General features: G+C 34.9%; 1 protein-coding gene across 2 annotated transcripts in view; it reads right to left on the bottom strand.

Moving 5' to 3' along the window:
- Positions 1-17,813, bottom strand: part of HIBCH (3-hydroxyisobutyryl-CoA hydrolase) — a 49,465-nt gene that overhangs the window by 16,818 nt on the left and 14,834 nt on the right. For both annotated transcript variants that reach the window (XM_032995252.2, XM_032995253.2), the window contains exons 7-10: positions 8,926-9,004; positions 3,812-3,957; positions 2,825-2,911; positions 759-817 (exon numbers count right to left, since the gene is read on the bottom strand). In XM_032995252.2, the coding sequence (XP_032851143.2) occupies positions 759-817; positions 2,825-2,911; positions 3,812-3,957; positions 8,926-9,004 (371 nt within the window). The remainder of the gene's footprint in view (positions 1-758; positions 818-2,824; positions 2,912-3,811; positions 3,958-8,925; positions 9,005-17,813) is intronic.

Genomic DNA, 17,813 nt, shown 5'->3' with positions numbered 1-17,813 from the left:
AGCTTTCCTCTTCTGTATGAAGTGCAAGGAACACAAAAATTAGGAGAGTGTAACCAGCTTGATTTGGCTTTTTTTTAGCAATGTGTTCCCTGTTATTCAGTTTTAAGTAACTCAGTTGACAGACATCTCATCTTATTTACAAATCTCTAGCGTTTCAATAAACCTCGCTTATGAACTCTGATATTTACCCAGAAACTTAAATTATTACCATCAGTCTTATCTGTATTTGTATAACACATCAAATCTTTAGCTATCTGCTCCATTCTACTAGTCTGGTGTCAACATCTTTCATCTCTAAACTTAGTTACTGCCATCCTTCTTCAAGAGTTTTAGCTACTGCTTATCACTTTCACTTATTTCTTCTTCCCTTTCTGATACACAGAAGTTCCAAACAATTGTTGAAATTACCTTATACCAATGAGTATAAATGCACTACATAACATTTCCTGTTGAACTGAACAATTCCTCTTGTAAATTCCCATCCAATTTCTACAGAAAATGTTCATTTCAGTGTACCATAGGGTAGTTGCTTAATATAATGGTGTATGAATCAAGCAAATATGCTGAAGTATTTAATATATTGATGAGTGAAATATTTAATGAGCTTCAGATAAAGCTCCCTAAACACAAACAAAGTTTAAATGACCAACTTGAATGTCATTTCTATCATCTTATATGTGGAACACAGATACTGGTACTGAATTTAACTTCATGTTCTCTATCCAAAAGAATGAAAGAGAAGAAAGATTTCTAAATACCTGTTAATCTTCTCCATGTGTTCATCAAGTACAAACTCCTTTTCTTGATCAACTTTACTCTATTTAAAAAGCAAATACATATTTTACTTGGTTATTTTAGACTGAAAAGCTTATCAGCGCTGAAAAATTTCAATTACTTGTGTTACAGAAATATCATAGTATCATAAATGAACATTTAATATTCATAAGACACATTTTCAATGCATTACAATTTTGCAGTGTGTACAAATTAACTTGACACTTTATCTTGTGAATGTTGAAGGTGTTAGCTCATAATGCAGTGCTTGCTCTGAGCTACTATGTACGCATATTTGACTGGGTGGTTATCTTGTACACAAGTAATCATGATTATTCTGTCAATAGATTTCTATCAAATACACTAAGAAAGCCAGTGTGGATAATTCTACTCAAAAACCTGAGAGTGTTTTAAAAAAAAAAAAAAGTTTGGTTTTCTTAAAAAATATACAGGCATGTATGTATGTATTTTTTTAAAAAAGGACCTAAAAAATTGCATTTATCTTCCTTACCTTCTCTGTGTCATTTTACAAAATTTTATTTCGTCAACTAAAGAGTGCAAAAGATCTATTGGCCTTATGTGGAAAGGCTGTCAAATGTTTCGTATCCTCTGGCATTAAGGGGCTTAGGACAGAAGCAGATGTTTCAGTAAAAGCAGCTGAAGCTGAGAAAAGTTCCCTGCCATTTCAGCTCTCATAACTAAAAATACACAGCTTCCTTTTCCATTCAGTGTCATCTTGTAAAGCAGTACACTGTCACATATAATCACTCCTGTTTCACAGCTTTCTATTTTGTCAAAATAATCAGTACTACTATGTAAGTTAGCTTATCCTATTTATTTTTCTAATTAATTTTTATATATAAACTTAGTAATTCCAAACCAAAAATCACAAAGAGTAGAGACTCTGCTCATTTTAAAGCCAAACAACTGGGGAGTAATACTCAGATTGACTGAATACATCGAATCTTGATTTCACTCTAGAAGTTTCATTTCTTTTGAAATAAAAGTACAATGCACATCAAAACAGCTAAAATAGCAACTGAATAAACTGACTGTAAAGCCAAACCCTTTTATTTTCATGCCCATTGTTACATGGGGCTAATACAAATACTAATTAGGTATTATCAATACAGTTACATTCACCTCCAAAATCACAACAGAGAACTATGGGGTTTGTCCACTGGGAGAACAGCACCCTTCTCCCCCTGAAAATACTGCTTTAAAGAGCTCAGGTGCTTTCCCAACAACATACCTGCACTCTGATAATATTTATCCTATTGATAACCCCTGTGTTTACTCACAGTCTTTCAATTATCTCAAGGTTACAAAGATACAAAATGTTAGAAAAATTAAAGGAACAACTTGAGCCTTTAAAATCAGGTTTCAGATCTGGACTGCAGATGGTCTGCATCAAAATAATGCTAAAATTTACATCAAATGCATCAAGCTAGCAAAATATATCTTCAGGACAATAAAGAGAAAGTTTCTGGGATGGAAATATAACATCCACTTCCAAGTGAGTGATGTAGTGATTTAATAACTGGCGCTATATCTTCTGAAGCCTCTGGACTAGGCCAGTAGTTCTACCCTTGTTTCTCTTTGTCAGAATCCTTGAATTTCAGGCTAACTGCCCGGATTGCACTTGCCAACATGTACAACTCCCAGTCTGCTAATGGTTACTTATTTTGCCTTCTGCAAAGTGTGCTAGAAATGCAGCGATAACAGGGGAAAAATCAAGCAGCAATATATTTTCTGCATCCTCATGCTGCTGGCTGGAAACTTACATGCACACATAGAAAGAGAGCTAGCTGTTCACAACAGGAATTTGAGGGGTATCCAAAATGAATAAAAAATGAAAAAAATATTTAAAATTTTACTGCTGACCACTGTAGGCAATAGGGCTACAAACTAGTATTCTATAGAGTGCAAAGAATTTGGAAAGTCATTATTTTTTAACCATAAAACAAATGATCAGTATCATGGATAAGAAAGAATTTGTATTTACACATATTTAACAATTCTGCTTGATTTCAGTAACTGATCAGATTACCTTCACGTGGTAAGAGTTCAGTAAGTCTGCAATATTTTCTGTTGAAGGAGATTTCAGTGCTGTCAGGTCTTTCTCTAAGGCAGGTAGCTATTAAAAATAAGATTTAATTAAAAGTAACTAAACCAAAATGTACTACTTGGATTACGATGGCTGTGGTAATAGTACTATATAGTATATGTGTATGTAAACACAAACACCCCCCCAACATTCAGACAGATCTTAGAGAAGTACCAAGTAAACAATATAAGGAGCCAGAGTTCACTGCTCAGTGTTGAACCATCTGGATTTAATTATGTCTGCAGTGATAAGCAAAGATCTCTGCCTCCCAAGCACGGTGCTACAGCTGCAGCAGGTAAAGCCTGCCTGCACCAGTCTGAGAGGAAAGAGCAGGAGCCTGGCAACCATGCTAGGCTCAAAATAGTATCTATCCAGCTCTACAATGACTGCCATGGGTCTTTACACAGCAAAGGAAAGCAAGCAGTCATTTCTCTCTTATTTATGTCCATGCAAGTTACTGGAACATTATGACTCCGACTTTATCAAATATACTAATTTTTACACGTTCTTACAGCCACTGTAAGAAACAAATCTGTTAAGGAGACTGATAAAGAACACGTTAATGAGGTGTTACCTAGATTAAAAACTTTGCAGTTGTATAAATAATCTCTAATTTCAGACACTGTTGTCTAAACTGTACAATTTTTAAAGCAACTTCAGTTATCCTCAGTAAATCATGCCCTTCAACAGTAGAATCATGAAGACAGCAACATTTGCTCCCTCTTCCAAGCAAAGCTGTCACTAGCTGGCAAGTGTTACAATGACAGCTTGAGAGCACCTTACGTTCCCTGTTTGCAGTGTGTGGCCAGCTAATATAACTGCGCCTCTGCACACGCTCAAGTGGGTAAAAGTATATTAGTGTGCTACACAACTCAAACTTGTCACTATGGTTGTAGGCTGCACCCTTGCTAGCACTGGTTAGCAGCTTACCTTCTCGGATTCCACAAAATGTGTAGCGATGCCAGCTTTTAGTACATCTCTTCCTTTCAGCCTAAATCCTGTTAGTGCAAGGTAATAGCCAATCTTTCCAGATAGTCTTGGCAAGAAATACCCTCCACCTACATCAGGAAAAAGGCCTGTAATAAACAAACAGCAACAAAAATAAGTGAAGGGAGAAGAACTTGTCCTAATTGTGCATGTAGCTTAGTAGCTATTTCTTCTTGTCTTGCTTTGATCTCCCTGACTTAGGCCCAGCTTTCTTGTCCAAGTTTCTCCTTGACTTGGCTTGACATTTCTATATCATCAAAACACTTCCTAAAAGCAAACTCTTTGAACACTTTTCAAACTGTATCCTTTCCAATGGCACATCTTTTACAGATACGAGACAATAGTCTTCATTCTATTTGCCAACAACTTGAGACATTTTTAGATGCCTGAAGAACCAAGCATGCTTTCAGCAAAAAACAGAAGTGACACAAAGAATCGCGAAATAGTTTGTGCAAACTCAAACTGGATGCTGCTTTTACTCTGAAATCTTTTATTACAAGAAAAATATCTAACAGTGATGAAGTGCCTCTTGCACAGCTAAGCTTGAACAAATTTGGGGGCTGAGAATCATGAACAGATCAACAATATTGCCAGAGCCTTCCTGAAGGTGGAGGCACAAGATGCTGACCTAATGTGTGGCTTTTGACAGGACTATGACTAACTTGCAATTTAAAAAAATTCTAAAACTTTCCAGTTTAGTGACTGTTTTACATTCATATATTTTTTTTAAATCTAGAGTAAGGTAATTTTTAAATATTCAAGGCTTTTAAAATACTTTTAAAACTTGTAACTGAAAAGTATATAGCTACTTTTATAAAAGTTTAAATGTCTAAAATAATTTCTTTGTCAATATCTACCTTATTCTGTTATGTACATTAATCACCTACAAACTAAATTAAAACACTTTTTGTAACTGTTAACATATTTAAACTCAGCTGTATCAATCTCAGAAATCAAAATGGAAAGAAGCAGTGTCCAGTTACTCCTTCAAAATAATCACCAATGGTGCATTCATAAAACTGAAAGTCTTCTGAGGAAATTAAAGGTGTGGTGGTGTTTTTTTTCACTTTGAGAGAATGAGACATGAAAACAGATGAAAAAGAATGCAAATGAGTAATAAGAAACTCAGAAAATACTTGACAAAGCAGAGAGATAATGGGCAGATTAAGATGTACATAAGGAGTTTAAATGGGGTTCTGATAGAAGGTGGTAATTTTTCACTCACAAGTAATTGCTTTCAGTCACAGAAGAGTCTATGTACTATGGGAAGACCCTATTATGAGTATTTTAAGATGCGGGAAACTAGTGGTCTCTCAATATTCCTCCCCCTTGGATGGAATCAAGGGGAGGTTTCTTTCAGACAGCTTCCATTCAGTGTTTTCCTCTTCTCAATAATCTTTAAAGTTCATCACTGCCTTATGTTCTCACCCATCTCTCAGCTTCAGCTCTGGTTCTCCCTTGGTCCTCCCTTAGTTCTGCTGCCTCTCATACATAACAAGGTTGGTTTTAGGAGTCACATCCTATCAGTTACAGTTGTAGTATTCTATTCCCATTTCCACTGATGTGCGTGTTGCCATTAACTGATTTATTTATTCCTCATTCTGGAAGCTACTGAGTCATACAGCTCTTCTCCTGAAATGCTGAATATCCTGTTGGCACCCTTTAAAAGCCCTAAGCTGTATTAACCCCAATTCATCACTTACCTTCTTTGTCATCTGTACTCACATTCTGAATAGCCTACTCTGCATTTTACCTTCTCAGTTTATCCATAATGTTGATGCCAAGACTGTCATTTAGTTTTATGTTTCTATTCATCTGTCTCCCTTTGGATATCCTACTACTGCAAAAAAATCCCTCATTTCAAAATGAAACTTCTCTTACAAATGCCCTTCAAAGCAGAAAGACAATTACATTACTCTCCCCGCTCACCAGGACTGCAACAGCAACGACCTTTTCCTCTTTGCTGTAATTAAAATACAGATGCTAAAGTACTATTCTCCCCATGCTCCAGTAAATTTCCAGAGGAAAAGTCATGTTCCTATTGGGATCTATAGGGTCCTTCCACATGTCCATACACAGGGAAATCAGTTCTAAATAAACTGTGAAGTTGATTAGCTTAAGTTGCTTTAGAGGTAAATAAAACTAAACTGAACGGTTTCTTTAATTATTAAGGAATTTACAAACAGGATTGGTGACGATGTAACTATTCCACTTGAAACTTACTTGGCTGCATTAACATAGTCTGCTATAGCTTCTCCTGTATCCTTTCCAAGGTCCCTGTCTTCCTTTCTCCTTATTTTACTCCTCTTGTCCCTGTTCTACATATTCCTCTTAATTCTCTCAATAACGTTTCCCATGTGTTTTTGCTTGCTACTGGCTTTCTCTTAATGTATTCCATATACTTGATTTTTTTCTCCTTTTGATAGCATTTACCAATTATTTCTCAAATCCCTACTTAAATAAGAGAAGAACTGTAATGCTGACTTACAGTCTCTGCTCTGGAGACAGATGCAACACGCTTCACACTAATTCCAGTTTTGAAGCTCTGCAGTTGCCAAGCATAAAAAAGAAGTAGCACTACTAGATTCCTACCTTATCTTCCAGAGGTGGTTGGAGATTTATTCATTAATGACTTATAGAAAGTGAAAATTTAGAGGGATTTACAAGAAAGTGTCCACTATTATTATAACATCACCTTAAAGCCCACCTCTTACAATATAATTTCATCTTTTGTTCTTCCCACCAGTGGTTTTTCTACACCCTTCTACACGTAAGCTGCTTTCCAGTGCTTTATCTATGTCATTTTCAAACTCCTACGATCTAGAACTGTCTTTTCTTTCTATTTGCAAAGAGGTATATCTATCTATATCCCTTTATTTATGGTGGTGTATAAATGCAGAATAATTGTGTGGAAATACAGCAGCTGAATGAATACTTTGTTTTCATTTCACAGAAAAGGTGTAAAGCCCACTGAAATAAGTGAACATATGAAAAAAATCTATTAATATAGTATCTAGACAGCTAGACATTTTAAATATACACCACAGAGATCAAAAGAGCTAAGCCCTTAAATCTAAACAGATTTCAGTAGTTTTACTTCTAAATTACTCTAAAAGGGTTTTAATTATTTGCTTTCCTAAGCAAGTACTAAGCTTTTCCATGTCTTCACAGTCTACTTTTGTTTAAATAAGTCCTTGTCAACATAAGAAATACATGTAAATTACGCAATTTTTGTTAATATAAGACTACTCATATCTTAACCAAGAAGAAAGCAAAGAAGGTATTTTTATCATGAGACTAATTTTATATGCCAAAGAACCTCTCTGTTTAGTTTAAAAAAAAAAAAAAAAGTTCGTGAGTTTAGCAAATTCATGTTGTATTAATGCTTGAGATATTTAGTAAGTTTTCCTTCAGCAGAGAAAAATATTTGGAGGGATGCAGTAGTTTTTGTTTTTCTCGTCCCAAACTTATTTGTTCAGAAAAACTACGTGACATTTATCAGCTAGCAGGAATTGCTGATTTTTTTTCAGGAGTTAAAATGGTAATGAAGTTGCTTATATTTGGCGGGTTTATTATGTTTTATTTGATTTGACACTCACACCTCATTTAGTGTTTTAAGAATTTCAGAATAAGTCTCGTGAAATATTTCATACAGGCTGCACAGCAATAAACAATAGATTATACGTGTAAGACACCCTTTAAAAATATGAAAAATGCTAGACTTTTTAAGCATTACTAACAGGGGGCACTACAAAAATCCAGTCATTAGCTAAGAGTGCATTTTAGCCTTAGTTGTAATGACATTATTGTACTTAAAACATTCTCAACAAAAGCAGAATATTATAATTTATAATCTCTTTTCAGAACTGAGTCCTGATTTTTTTTACACTATTTCTTAGTTTTAACTTACGCAACTGTTCAGAAATTCTTTTAAGAAAATAATGGTCACTATACCTTACAACTAATTCTTTGAGGTGAAACTTAAGACTAAACCTAATAGCATCATGTCTGGTGCCATTTAAGCTGTTTAATCACCAGATAAGGTTCTCTAGTGTGAATAAATGTGTTCAAGGAGCCTCATTCTCCTGCTTGAGGACATAAAGATAAGAACAATTGCAATCATCCTTCAGCTGCCTTGCCTCGGAAAGATGTAGAAACTAGAAATTTTGCAGGAGAAATGCAGGATAGGTTATAGGTTTTGAGCACTCTTCATAAACACTGTTGATATGCACGGAGAAGGGACTTGGGACATGGATGAAAGCATTAATGGAGTATATATGCCAGACAATAATAGGTTCAGTGTGGACACTCCATTGGTGGCAGGATTGTCTTGAAGGGAAACATGAATAATTTCATAGGAGGGTTCACTTTAATCTGACTGACTCTTCTTAAGCCATACCACCATCTTCATATCGCTCTGAGACACAACATTTTCTTCTCTACATCTCAGAGCTGACAAAGAGGCTGTAGGATCAAACATTAGAAAACACAAGGTACAAGTTGCTATTAAAAAAAAAAAAAAAAGATGATGACACTATGATCTCACTTGCACACAATCTGTACACAACCGTGATGAGTCTACATTAATAGTCTACAAGAAAAGCTGGAATTTCAAAATCTGTCTCATTAACATTGCAGATCAGCTTGTAGTACAGCCAATTTGACTCATACTGAGATTCAAATGTAAAGCTGACATACTTGCACGGGGATCTTCAGACTTTATCTGCCTACGTCTGTAGCAAAGACTTAGTTCCTCAGATCTACTTCCATGTTTAAAAAATTGTACCCTGGCAGTCTTTGTGTCAGTCTAGACAATAAACCCCAGGTTAAGAAACAAAATGATCAACCTCATAGAATACAAATTTCTGTTAATTTAATAGAAAATACTTTCCATATATGGTCATCTCCAATTCCTTTTCAAAATTCTTTCATTACTGCCACTGCTTTCAGTCAAAGACATTTCACTCCGATTACACAAACAGTGAAACTTTAAACACCTTAACACATATGTTTGCATAATGTAATGTAAACATGTGATAATCTGTTAGTATACTTACCTATTGCTGTTTCTGGCATTGCGAAAAGTGTCTTTTCCGTAGCAACTCGGAAATGTCCATGGACTGAGAGGCCAACTCCCTATGCATGAAGCACAAGCAAAAGACACAGTTATAAAACTATTGGCAAAAATAATCATAATCATAACGCTATGTAACATACCTCTTGCTTTGCTCTACAATTAAATAATATTAGATTTACCATGCACGTCTCAACAAAACATTAAAAGGCCTCTTATGGTTCAAACACTAATAAAGGATCGTATTACCTTTAAGATTTGGCTGAAATAGCATTTTATTCTTTAAAAGATTGATGAGTCATACAGAGATTAACTGCAAAACCCCATAAACAACAGCAACAGAAATGAGTGACCCCTTTTTCTCCATCAGACGAGTAAAGGAGTTGACATCCTTTTACTAATGGCATCTGTAATTTTTGCACATACTTCAAACCACCAACAAAAAATACTCCAATACTTCTGGAATTTAGATGAATTGCACAAAGTTGTAATTATAATACTTTTAAAAGAAATAATAATTAATTACTCTTATAATGTGATAATTACCTAATCAATACAGAGAAGTATTTTAAGCAGGAAAGCTTTCAGCATTATTGATTAAAATTCTAAGTATGTGGTTAGAAACTCACTTATTTAACCTGGGGACTTTTGTTCTCCAAATCATAAATTAAATTCATATTTCTAAGTATCTAGCCCTCTTCTCTAGCAGTCCTTCCTGATGAGACACTTCCCTCAAGAGCAGAAGAGCTCCTGGTGTGGTCTATCACATATTTTCTGACTTAGGCAATGAGCAGCAGCAAGGCTCAGTAAAAATATATATTTTCAGTTCACACAAAATTAATTTGATTTAGATAAATGTTCAAGAGGCAAACTGACAAATTTAAAGAAAAATGATTATCTGACCAAGTTACTATTATTTAGTTATAATATTTTTTGGCACAACCACAATATATGGGTAAAGGAGTCTCACGTCTCAAAGCTGACCTACATGATACATGTTAATAGAAATGTGATAGATTCTACCTGGAGACAAAACCCTCTACTGAATATTTCACAAGAAGTTTCTTAGTAAAAATATTTTCTCTCTCATCCTCTCCACTGTTTCAGCTTACTTACTTTCCTCACCACTAAATTTCCCTTTGCTTAGTACTTTTATCCATTCAATTTTTCTATTAAATTAAGGTATCTTAAATATCATTGGCCAAAAGGAGTCAGTGTCTAATGAAGGTGTAGTAGATTTTTAAGCAACATTTCTAATTGTTTAGATAATAGAAAAATGGCACTTTAGCCAACTAAGGCTACTAGTCTTCAACAAATGTCTTAAAAATATTTCATATTTTCCATCAAATCCAGTGGGATTAATTGGGTGATACTTGCTTGGACCAGTATTATATATTTAATAGGCTTTTAAGGAGAAAGTAGAACATAATAGAACATCTTTTCATTTCACTTATCTACAGAGATCTTTGGGTGGGTTTTACATTAAAATTTTTAAAAGTTATCTCAATTTAATAAAAATTACATCCATTTCCTCACACCATTCTCAGGCATTCTTCCCTGCACTCTCTTACAGCTCTGCTCAGCAAGAAATTAATTGTCACTGCTTATTCCATTAGGATGATACATGACTAAAATTGAAAATATCTTCAAGTTTTTTCTGTAAAATTAATAACTGCCAGTCTTGAGTTTTAATATAGGTATATGAAGTTTATAAGATTCCAGTCTAATTTCCTGAGAAATGGACACGTAAGGTAACTGGATATCACACTTGATTTTATATCCAGAGACTAAGCCAAATCTATACGCATTCAGTATTGCTGTTTCAAGGAGGCAAATAGGATTTGAGCAAATACGTGAATCTGATTTGCACGGGGTACAATCTTATGTCTCATCCCTTATCTGTCCTTCAGCCCTTTCACCTGAGGACTGGTCAGAGGCTGTAGATCTCATCTGAGCAGCAGCAAGGGCAATGGCCCTGTATTTAGTTCTTTTGCAAATGCAAACAGCTCTAGAACTCTTAAATGGAAATGTGACTTCATCACTTCCAACTTTTTTTTACATCATAACAGCATATTTTCACTGCATTTGGTTAGGCCTGCTGTTATTTTTATGCATGTTCAGCAATAATGACAACCCTTTCATAAAGATAACTAAATCTAAAAAAAAAAAAGCCCATTTTGCTCTTTCTAATGCCTAAATTAATTTTTTCTAATTCCATATCTAAGAATACAAATACTATCTATCATAAAGCATTTTTTTTCTGGCTTATCTTCTAGACAATCAGAAGTTTGTATACAGACTCAAATTTTCAGCTTGAATATTAAGAAGCAAAGACTAGAGTGTGAGCTCCATGAAGAGAGCTTCTCTTCCAACCTTGTTCTTTTTTATAGTGATAAAAATAGCTGTACAGTTTTAAAAATAAAAAGTTTAAAGAGGTAGTTTTCCTTTGAAAGAAATAATTAAATCAGATTTCACTTTCTCAAGCGCTTAAGCCATAATTGGATTTCTCTTCTAGATAGCCTTCAACTTCTATAGTATAGATAAAAGCTTAATTTCTGATGTATATTTAAAAGACTAAAACTGTATTTTCTTCTTATCCATTACAAAGAAAATGGTGCAAATATGTCCTTACTTCTATGAAGACAATTGCTAAATAATCCAATATTAAGATAAAATCAGGAGAGAAAAACGAGTTAATGCTTTGAGTGCACGGACCCCAGTAATTTATTAGACTGGTGATCATATGCTTTTGTAAGTTTATTTGCAACTTCCCAACTGGTTCTTTTAACACATTCACTGTATGTGTTTAACCTTCTCCATCTAATACAGAGGACAGACGCTTATTAGTTTAATAGTATCCTGTGTAAAGAACAAACTCTTCCAGTCAGAAGTCTAAATGCATTCCTCCTCTATTTCTGAATTAGTTTGTTTGGTTGGTTTTTAATTTAACTGAAACCTTACAGAGCTAGAGTCCCACCTAGGAGGCCCTCCACATTATTAAAATATCTGCAGCTGGGCTTTGTTCATTTCACCAAACAGTCCCAGCATTTACATGTACTAGTCTTAATGCTATAATGTCTTTATTAAAATACACTATATCCTGCCGTGTCAGAGTCCTGTCTTTCATGATCTTAAAATATATACTAAAGCTAATGTCTTCCTTCAGACTGTTCCAAGATAATAGATTGCTATGGTGGATCAGGCTTGGCTTTTAATCCAGATAGTTCAATCCAGTTTTAATCCAGCCTTAATACTGGTGTGAAACTTTTTTTGACTGACAGCTGAATGTTTGAATTTTGTAAAGGATACTTAAAGAATGAGGCTAGAAATTAAGGAGCTAAGAAATCAACAAGCAATCAATTTAAACAATCTTTCTGTAGGGTTTATATATGAATTAATCAAAAACACAGAAAAGAGCAGAAATTGTGGTCTGACTGTATTACTGGAGATCAATTAGTTGTGAAGGTGTTTGGTTACAAATTACAGATTTATTAGTATATGGATATTACCACATTAATCTTAAAAACAGTGTGTTACAAGTCGACTATAAGACTCAGCACTCCTCAAGGAGGCACATAAAATTATAGGCAGTTCAGTCTGAATTCCACAGCAAGGTTCTGAAAAAGCCAAGGATATCTGAATTTTACTTCCCATACACATGATTTACTACTCAGTGCCATGTTTCAAAAATCATTATGTGACTATGTATAGAAAATTTATCATCGATTTCCATTTTTTTTCTCACGATGAATACAGAACCTTATTAAAAGTATTTTTCTAATGAAAAACAAGGTGTAAATTACTGATAGATGGAGAAATGGAATACTATAAATTAGCTACTATAAATCTTAAAAGTTAAGTTGTAGCCCAAAGGCAGCATAATCTTAAATTGTGAATGACCCATATTAGTAAATCAGAGAACTCACCACATCTAGGGAAATTATTAAGAAATTGAGGGCCATCACAACAGAAAACCATACAGAGCAAAATAAATATGCCCTTCCTGAATGACATATGTAAACATCTGTTCATATACTGAAAGGTGTATCTGTGTCACAGCAAAACCATAAATCACACTTGTCTATTTACTAAATAACCTAACTCCCACTGTGAAGGAATCACTGCCTAGTAAAGCACAAGCAACAGAATAAAAGAAATACAGAGTGAAGAATTTTTAGCTGTTCAGGCAAATAATTTTATGATAATACTAATATTAATATTGTCTGCAATGGAAGCCCTGTTATAACAGTTCACATCCAGTGATTATACTCATTTTTAAGTGCATGAGAATACAGTTCCTGGGAGGGCTAGAGCCACAAAAGAAATGTGGCAATCAACAAACAAACTCAGCGTAACACAACAAAGGACAAGTATACCTGAATACAGACGTGTAAAAACAGCCAAGGTGCAGCAAAAATGTTTTCAAGAGCATTAATTGGCAAAGCAAGCTAGTGGAATTGATTCAGGAAGAAGCAGGAGCTTATAGCTGTGTTAGATCAAAAATTAGTGATGTAAGAGCATTATCCCAGCATGAGACACAGAAAATCTTAAACTGAATCAAAATTAAGCTTTGTTCATCATTAATGTTATAGACCATTCCAAAGACTATAATCCATTTTTATCTGTAGATACTGACAGACAAGATGACTTAGTGAACCAGAGCATAACAGATCAATCTGGACTAAGAATATCACCTTATTTGGTTGATGACATATAAACCAACTCTATACAAGTATTTAAAAAATATCGTTAAAACCCAGTGCTTTTTGTGAACTTTCCAATCATTTATTTTCAAACATGAAATATTAATGGTATTTTCAAACATAAAATATTAATGTAATATGATTTACATGGAAAATATTAATTTACATGTACTGATTGTGTATTCGAGATTGTCAGTCCAAAATCCTACAGACATATAGAAGCACAATAAACTGACTGGAGATAGATTATCTGTAATAGTATCTGATGTTTCAGTCTTGTCCTTCCCCCCTATTTATTGAAACGAATTCGATCTAACTACATTAATAGTAATCATTCAGGTCAGGTTCTTCTTACAGTGAAACTTTGTGAAAAAAAAAAAAAAAAAATAGGCCATTCTGTGCACCAGTGTTGCTACAATGAGTATCCTTTATCAACAGAATTTAGATGGAATTTTTTAAAGCCCTGTTCTGATTTTTCTACTACCAGCCAAAACTTATCAATGATCTCAAACCATTTCTATTAGGGTAGTTATCTGCAGTAGCCACATTTTTTCCCCTGCGTAATCTGGAGGGACTGACCTGACCTTCCGCGGGCGAGCTCCCGCACTCGTGCGGGGCCCGTACGGAAGCCGCGGTGCAGTCCGGCGCAGGCCTGCGCAGCGGGGATGGGCTGCCTGCGGTTTCACGCCCTCCCTTTCCATGTACGTTGGCTCCTCCGAGGCAAAAAGCAGCAGGTTGAACAGTGTGGTCCCACGGTCCGGGCAGGCCTACAGACACTGTGGCTCAACGACCATGATGCAAACATAAAAACTTCTACCAAGAATTACTTCTGATTACTCAAAATTTTCTGAAATAACTTGTTTCCAGAATTAGGAATGCTTCCCTTGTTTCTTTTTCACTACTGTGTATTGCTTTCTAACACCTACATTCAGTAAGCCTGCAAAACTTCCTGTCATCAACAGTCAGCTGTGTCTCTTAAAAAATACTCTTTCATGTCAGAGGAGGCAGAACTTTTTATGGACACAAGACTTCTAATGCAACAGAAAAAAAAGAGAATATGTAAAGAGACTTAGATCTGAAAAGCCTACAGCAAAAGAAATCAACTACTTAGCATAGGAAACTTTTTATAGTGTTAAATTTGAAAGCATTCTTTTTTCCCCAGTGTTTCCCTATACATAACTGGCCATGTTCAGAAAAAAAGATAGTAAGTGTGGGGTTTTTTATTATTTCTAAAATTCTAGAAAACAAGCTCTGTCCCTTTGTCTTTCTGTATCATCTTAAAATGTAGCTACTGCAAGAAATCTGTATGTCCAGCTCACCACGTCTTAATGTCTGCAGGCAAGTGGGAGGGAACCCCTTTCGGCAACTTGCATCAACACATAACTTAGCTTTTAGGTATAATCTTAAAACTGAAGAAAGACTTTTCGTTCTTAAAGACAGGCACATTCAACAGAACTTTATTTAAACAGAGGCACAGTTATTTGGGATGACAGGAGTGAATTGAGGGGATTTTGTAATGATGTTCTATTTCTCAGGAAAAAAGTGCTTAGAAAAGTATAAAACAGATTAAAACTAAGTCAAGGAGAAAATGAAGATTCAAATTCTTCTGGAAATTAGAAAATATAGTGAAAATAGGAAAGGAGGGAGAAGCAGGCAAAGATAATTCTCTTCAGAACTTTTTCCCTTGATATATAATAAAGCGAAGGAGAAGAAAATAATGAGATAACTCTCATTATAAGACTAGGCATCTACATGAAGGCCTAGAATTAGAAAAAAATAGTGGAACTTTTAGCAAGAAAGGGTATGGTGTTAAAGGCAAAAAAACAAATCTGTGCAGAAAGAAGCCTACCGAAATCTCTGCAATGACAGTCAACAGTGCAGGGGTAGGAAAGCTTTCCATGAAGCCAGAAATAAAACCTCCTTTAAACATACACAGGTTTCAGACAAAAATAATAATCTAGAAAGTACAGCTTAAAACTTCAACTTCAGTGTCAGAGTAGACAAGTGATGTTTTCTCTGTAATGTGATTTATATGTCATCACATTGCATAGAAATGCAAGCACTTATTCCCAAAATCTAAAATACTAAGTGCAGCATGATGGTATAACACCAAAATCTATACAAAGTACCTTCAAGGAAGTCTGCCCTTCTTTTCTGGCTGTAAAATAGTGGCATCCATTAAACAACTGTGTACATTAAACAACTCAGTCCTTGTAGAGTTGAGAGAGGAAGGTGAGAGGAGTTTTACTTATTGCACCAGTACTGACCCATAATTTAAAACACTTGTTCTCAAGACAGTGCTTTATGATAAGCCTTCTGGGGAATAACATCACATGCAAATCTTTCAACGTTCTCTGGTTATTTTTTGCTGATGTCAAAAGCTGCTGATATTATAGTCTGATTAGCTACAAAATGAAGTGCACCATTTGTCCCTAGGATCATACGCAGGAGCTTAGCAGGCAGACCAACATGCCAGATGGTAAATATACTATAATATCAGCAAAGAGAGAATCTCTTCTTAGTATTGCCTCAGTATTGTTTTCAACGTCCTATATTACAAAAGCTAAGTGGTACACAAGTCAATCTCACAAAGATTTGTTTCAAAGTGCAACAGATAACTACTTGCAAAATCTGTGTTCTATTTTACAGTAAAAGCTGCCTTCAGCTTTGAAGCACTATCAATAAAACAGGCCAGTGGTACACATCCATGAGTTTCCAGAGGGAGGGGAAGAGGGTGAGAAGAAGAGAGAATTGGAAAGCAGCTTATCTAGCTTTAGTATGACAATTACTTTTACTTCAGGGCAGATTTTAGAGCATAAATTAAAACCAAAGATGTTTGAGTTTCAGAGCATGATGATTGACAAGATGCATGACATATTTATAAAAAGGAAGAAAAAAGAAGAATCAGAAGTCCCAAGAAACACTGACATTTCTAAGTTCCTGTTTCCTAGCTGTAAAAAAATGTTGAAGGGGTAATAAAGTCCACTACATTATAGAAGTGCTGTGCTATGTAAAATAATAACTTTTTATGAACTTTTATTGCTGCAGTTAATCACCCAACGCACATGATAGGTATATATGTATATTAATAACTAATAAGCAGAATTTCTGTAGTTTGCAATAAAATTTGCACCACACATCAAACAGCAAATGAATAGGTGTTTGTTCTGTGAGCAATATCCACCTGCACGCTTCATGAATGCACATTCCTCTAATTAAAAACTGTGTCACAAATGTGAAAAAAAATGTGAGAGTTTTCAGATATGGTTAATTCTAATGTTTCATTTTTGAATGTTAGTCTCAAATGCTGCTATCTAAACCTCTGTAAAAAACCTATACGCACATAACTTGCATGCATACATCCTAAAAGCAAATAAATAAACAGATGGAAAGACATACTACAAAGTGGAGGAAAATGGGGATCTTCCCCCTGCTGTTGTATTTTATACGCCTGAGGAATATCAGAAGACACCTAACAAAGTTAAACATTTACAGAGCAGCTGCAATTATTGCAGCCTATGATATTTGTCTGGCTGCTTTTTCTGCAGATTCTCTATTAAAAGCTCATAGTTCAAGTGAGATCATGGTAAAGCAAAGCAGTCGGTTGTCTTAACACTTCCCACCTTCCTCTTTCAGTCTTCAGTCACTTCAGCTAAACATGTTGAAATGACAATATTCAGTGGTTTACAAGCTTTTAACTTTGGTTTTACATACAGTCTCATAACTTCTATTTAAACACTTGTTATGGAAACGAACAGGCAAACATCAGGCATTACCTTCACAATGTCTTTGTTTCACCAGTTTGCAAGAAAATATATTTTTATCTACATCAGTAAGGAAGGTGTGTTTTTCCCTGTGTTGCTTTGGTCCTGACTACAGAACATCAGGCAATCTAAACCACAAACGATTCCATCATACAAAGACGTAATTTAAATTCAACATCAATTTTTTTTCAATGTGTTTTGGAAGAAAAAAGAAAAAAATGTTTTTTGCAGGTATATGCCAGAAATCTTACATATATGTTGGTAGTGAAAGGAACATTCCTAAAGAGTTACAGCCACACAATCTGGATAAAAATGTGACAGGATAAGGACAGATACTGCTCAGCTACAGTTCCTTTGTGTACCGGAATTCTATTTACTTGATAAGAAATATTAAGGTAACAAGA

Source organism: Tyto alba, unplaced genomic scaffold (assembly GCF_018691265.1).
Source record: "Tyto alba isolate M040663 unplaced genomic scaffold, T.alba_DEE_v4.0 Super-Scaffold_7, whole genome shotgun sequence".
Lineage (NCBI taxonomy): Eukaryota > Metazoa > Chordata > Aves > Strigiformes > Tytonidae > Tyto > Tyto alba.
The sequence above is the reverse complement of the archived record's forward strand: the minus strand, read 5'-3'. Positions and strand labels throughout refer to the sequence as shown.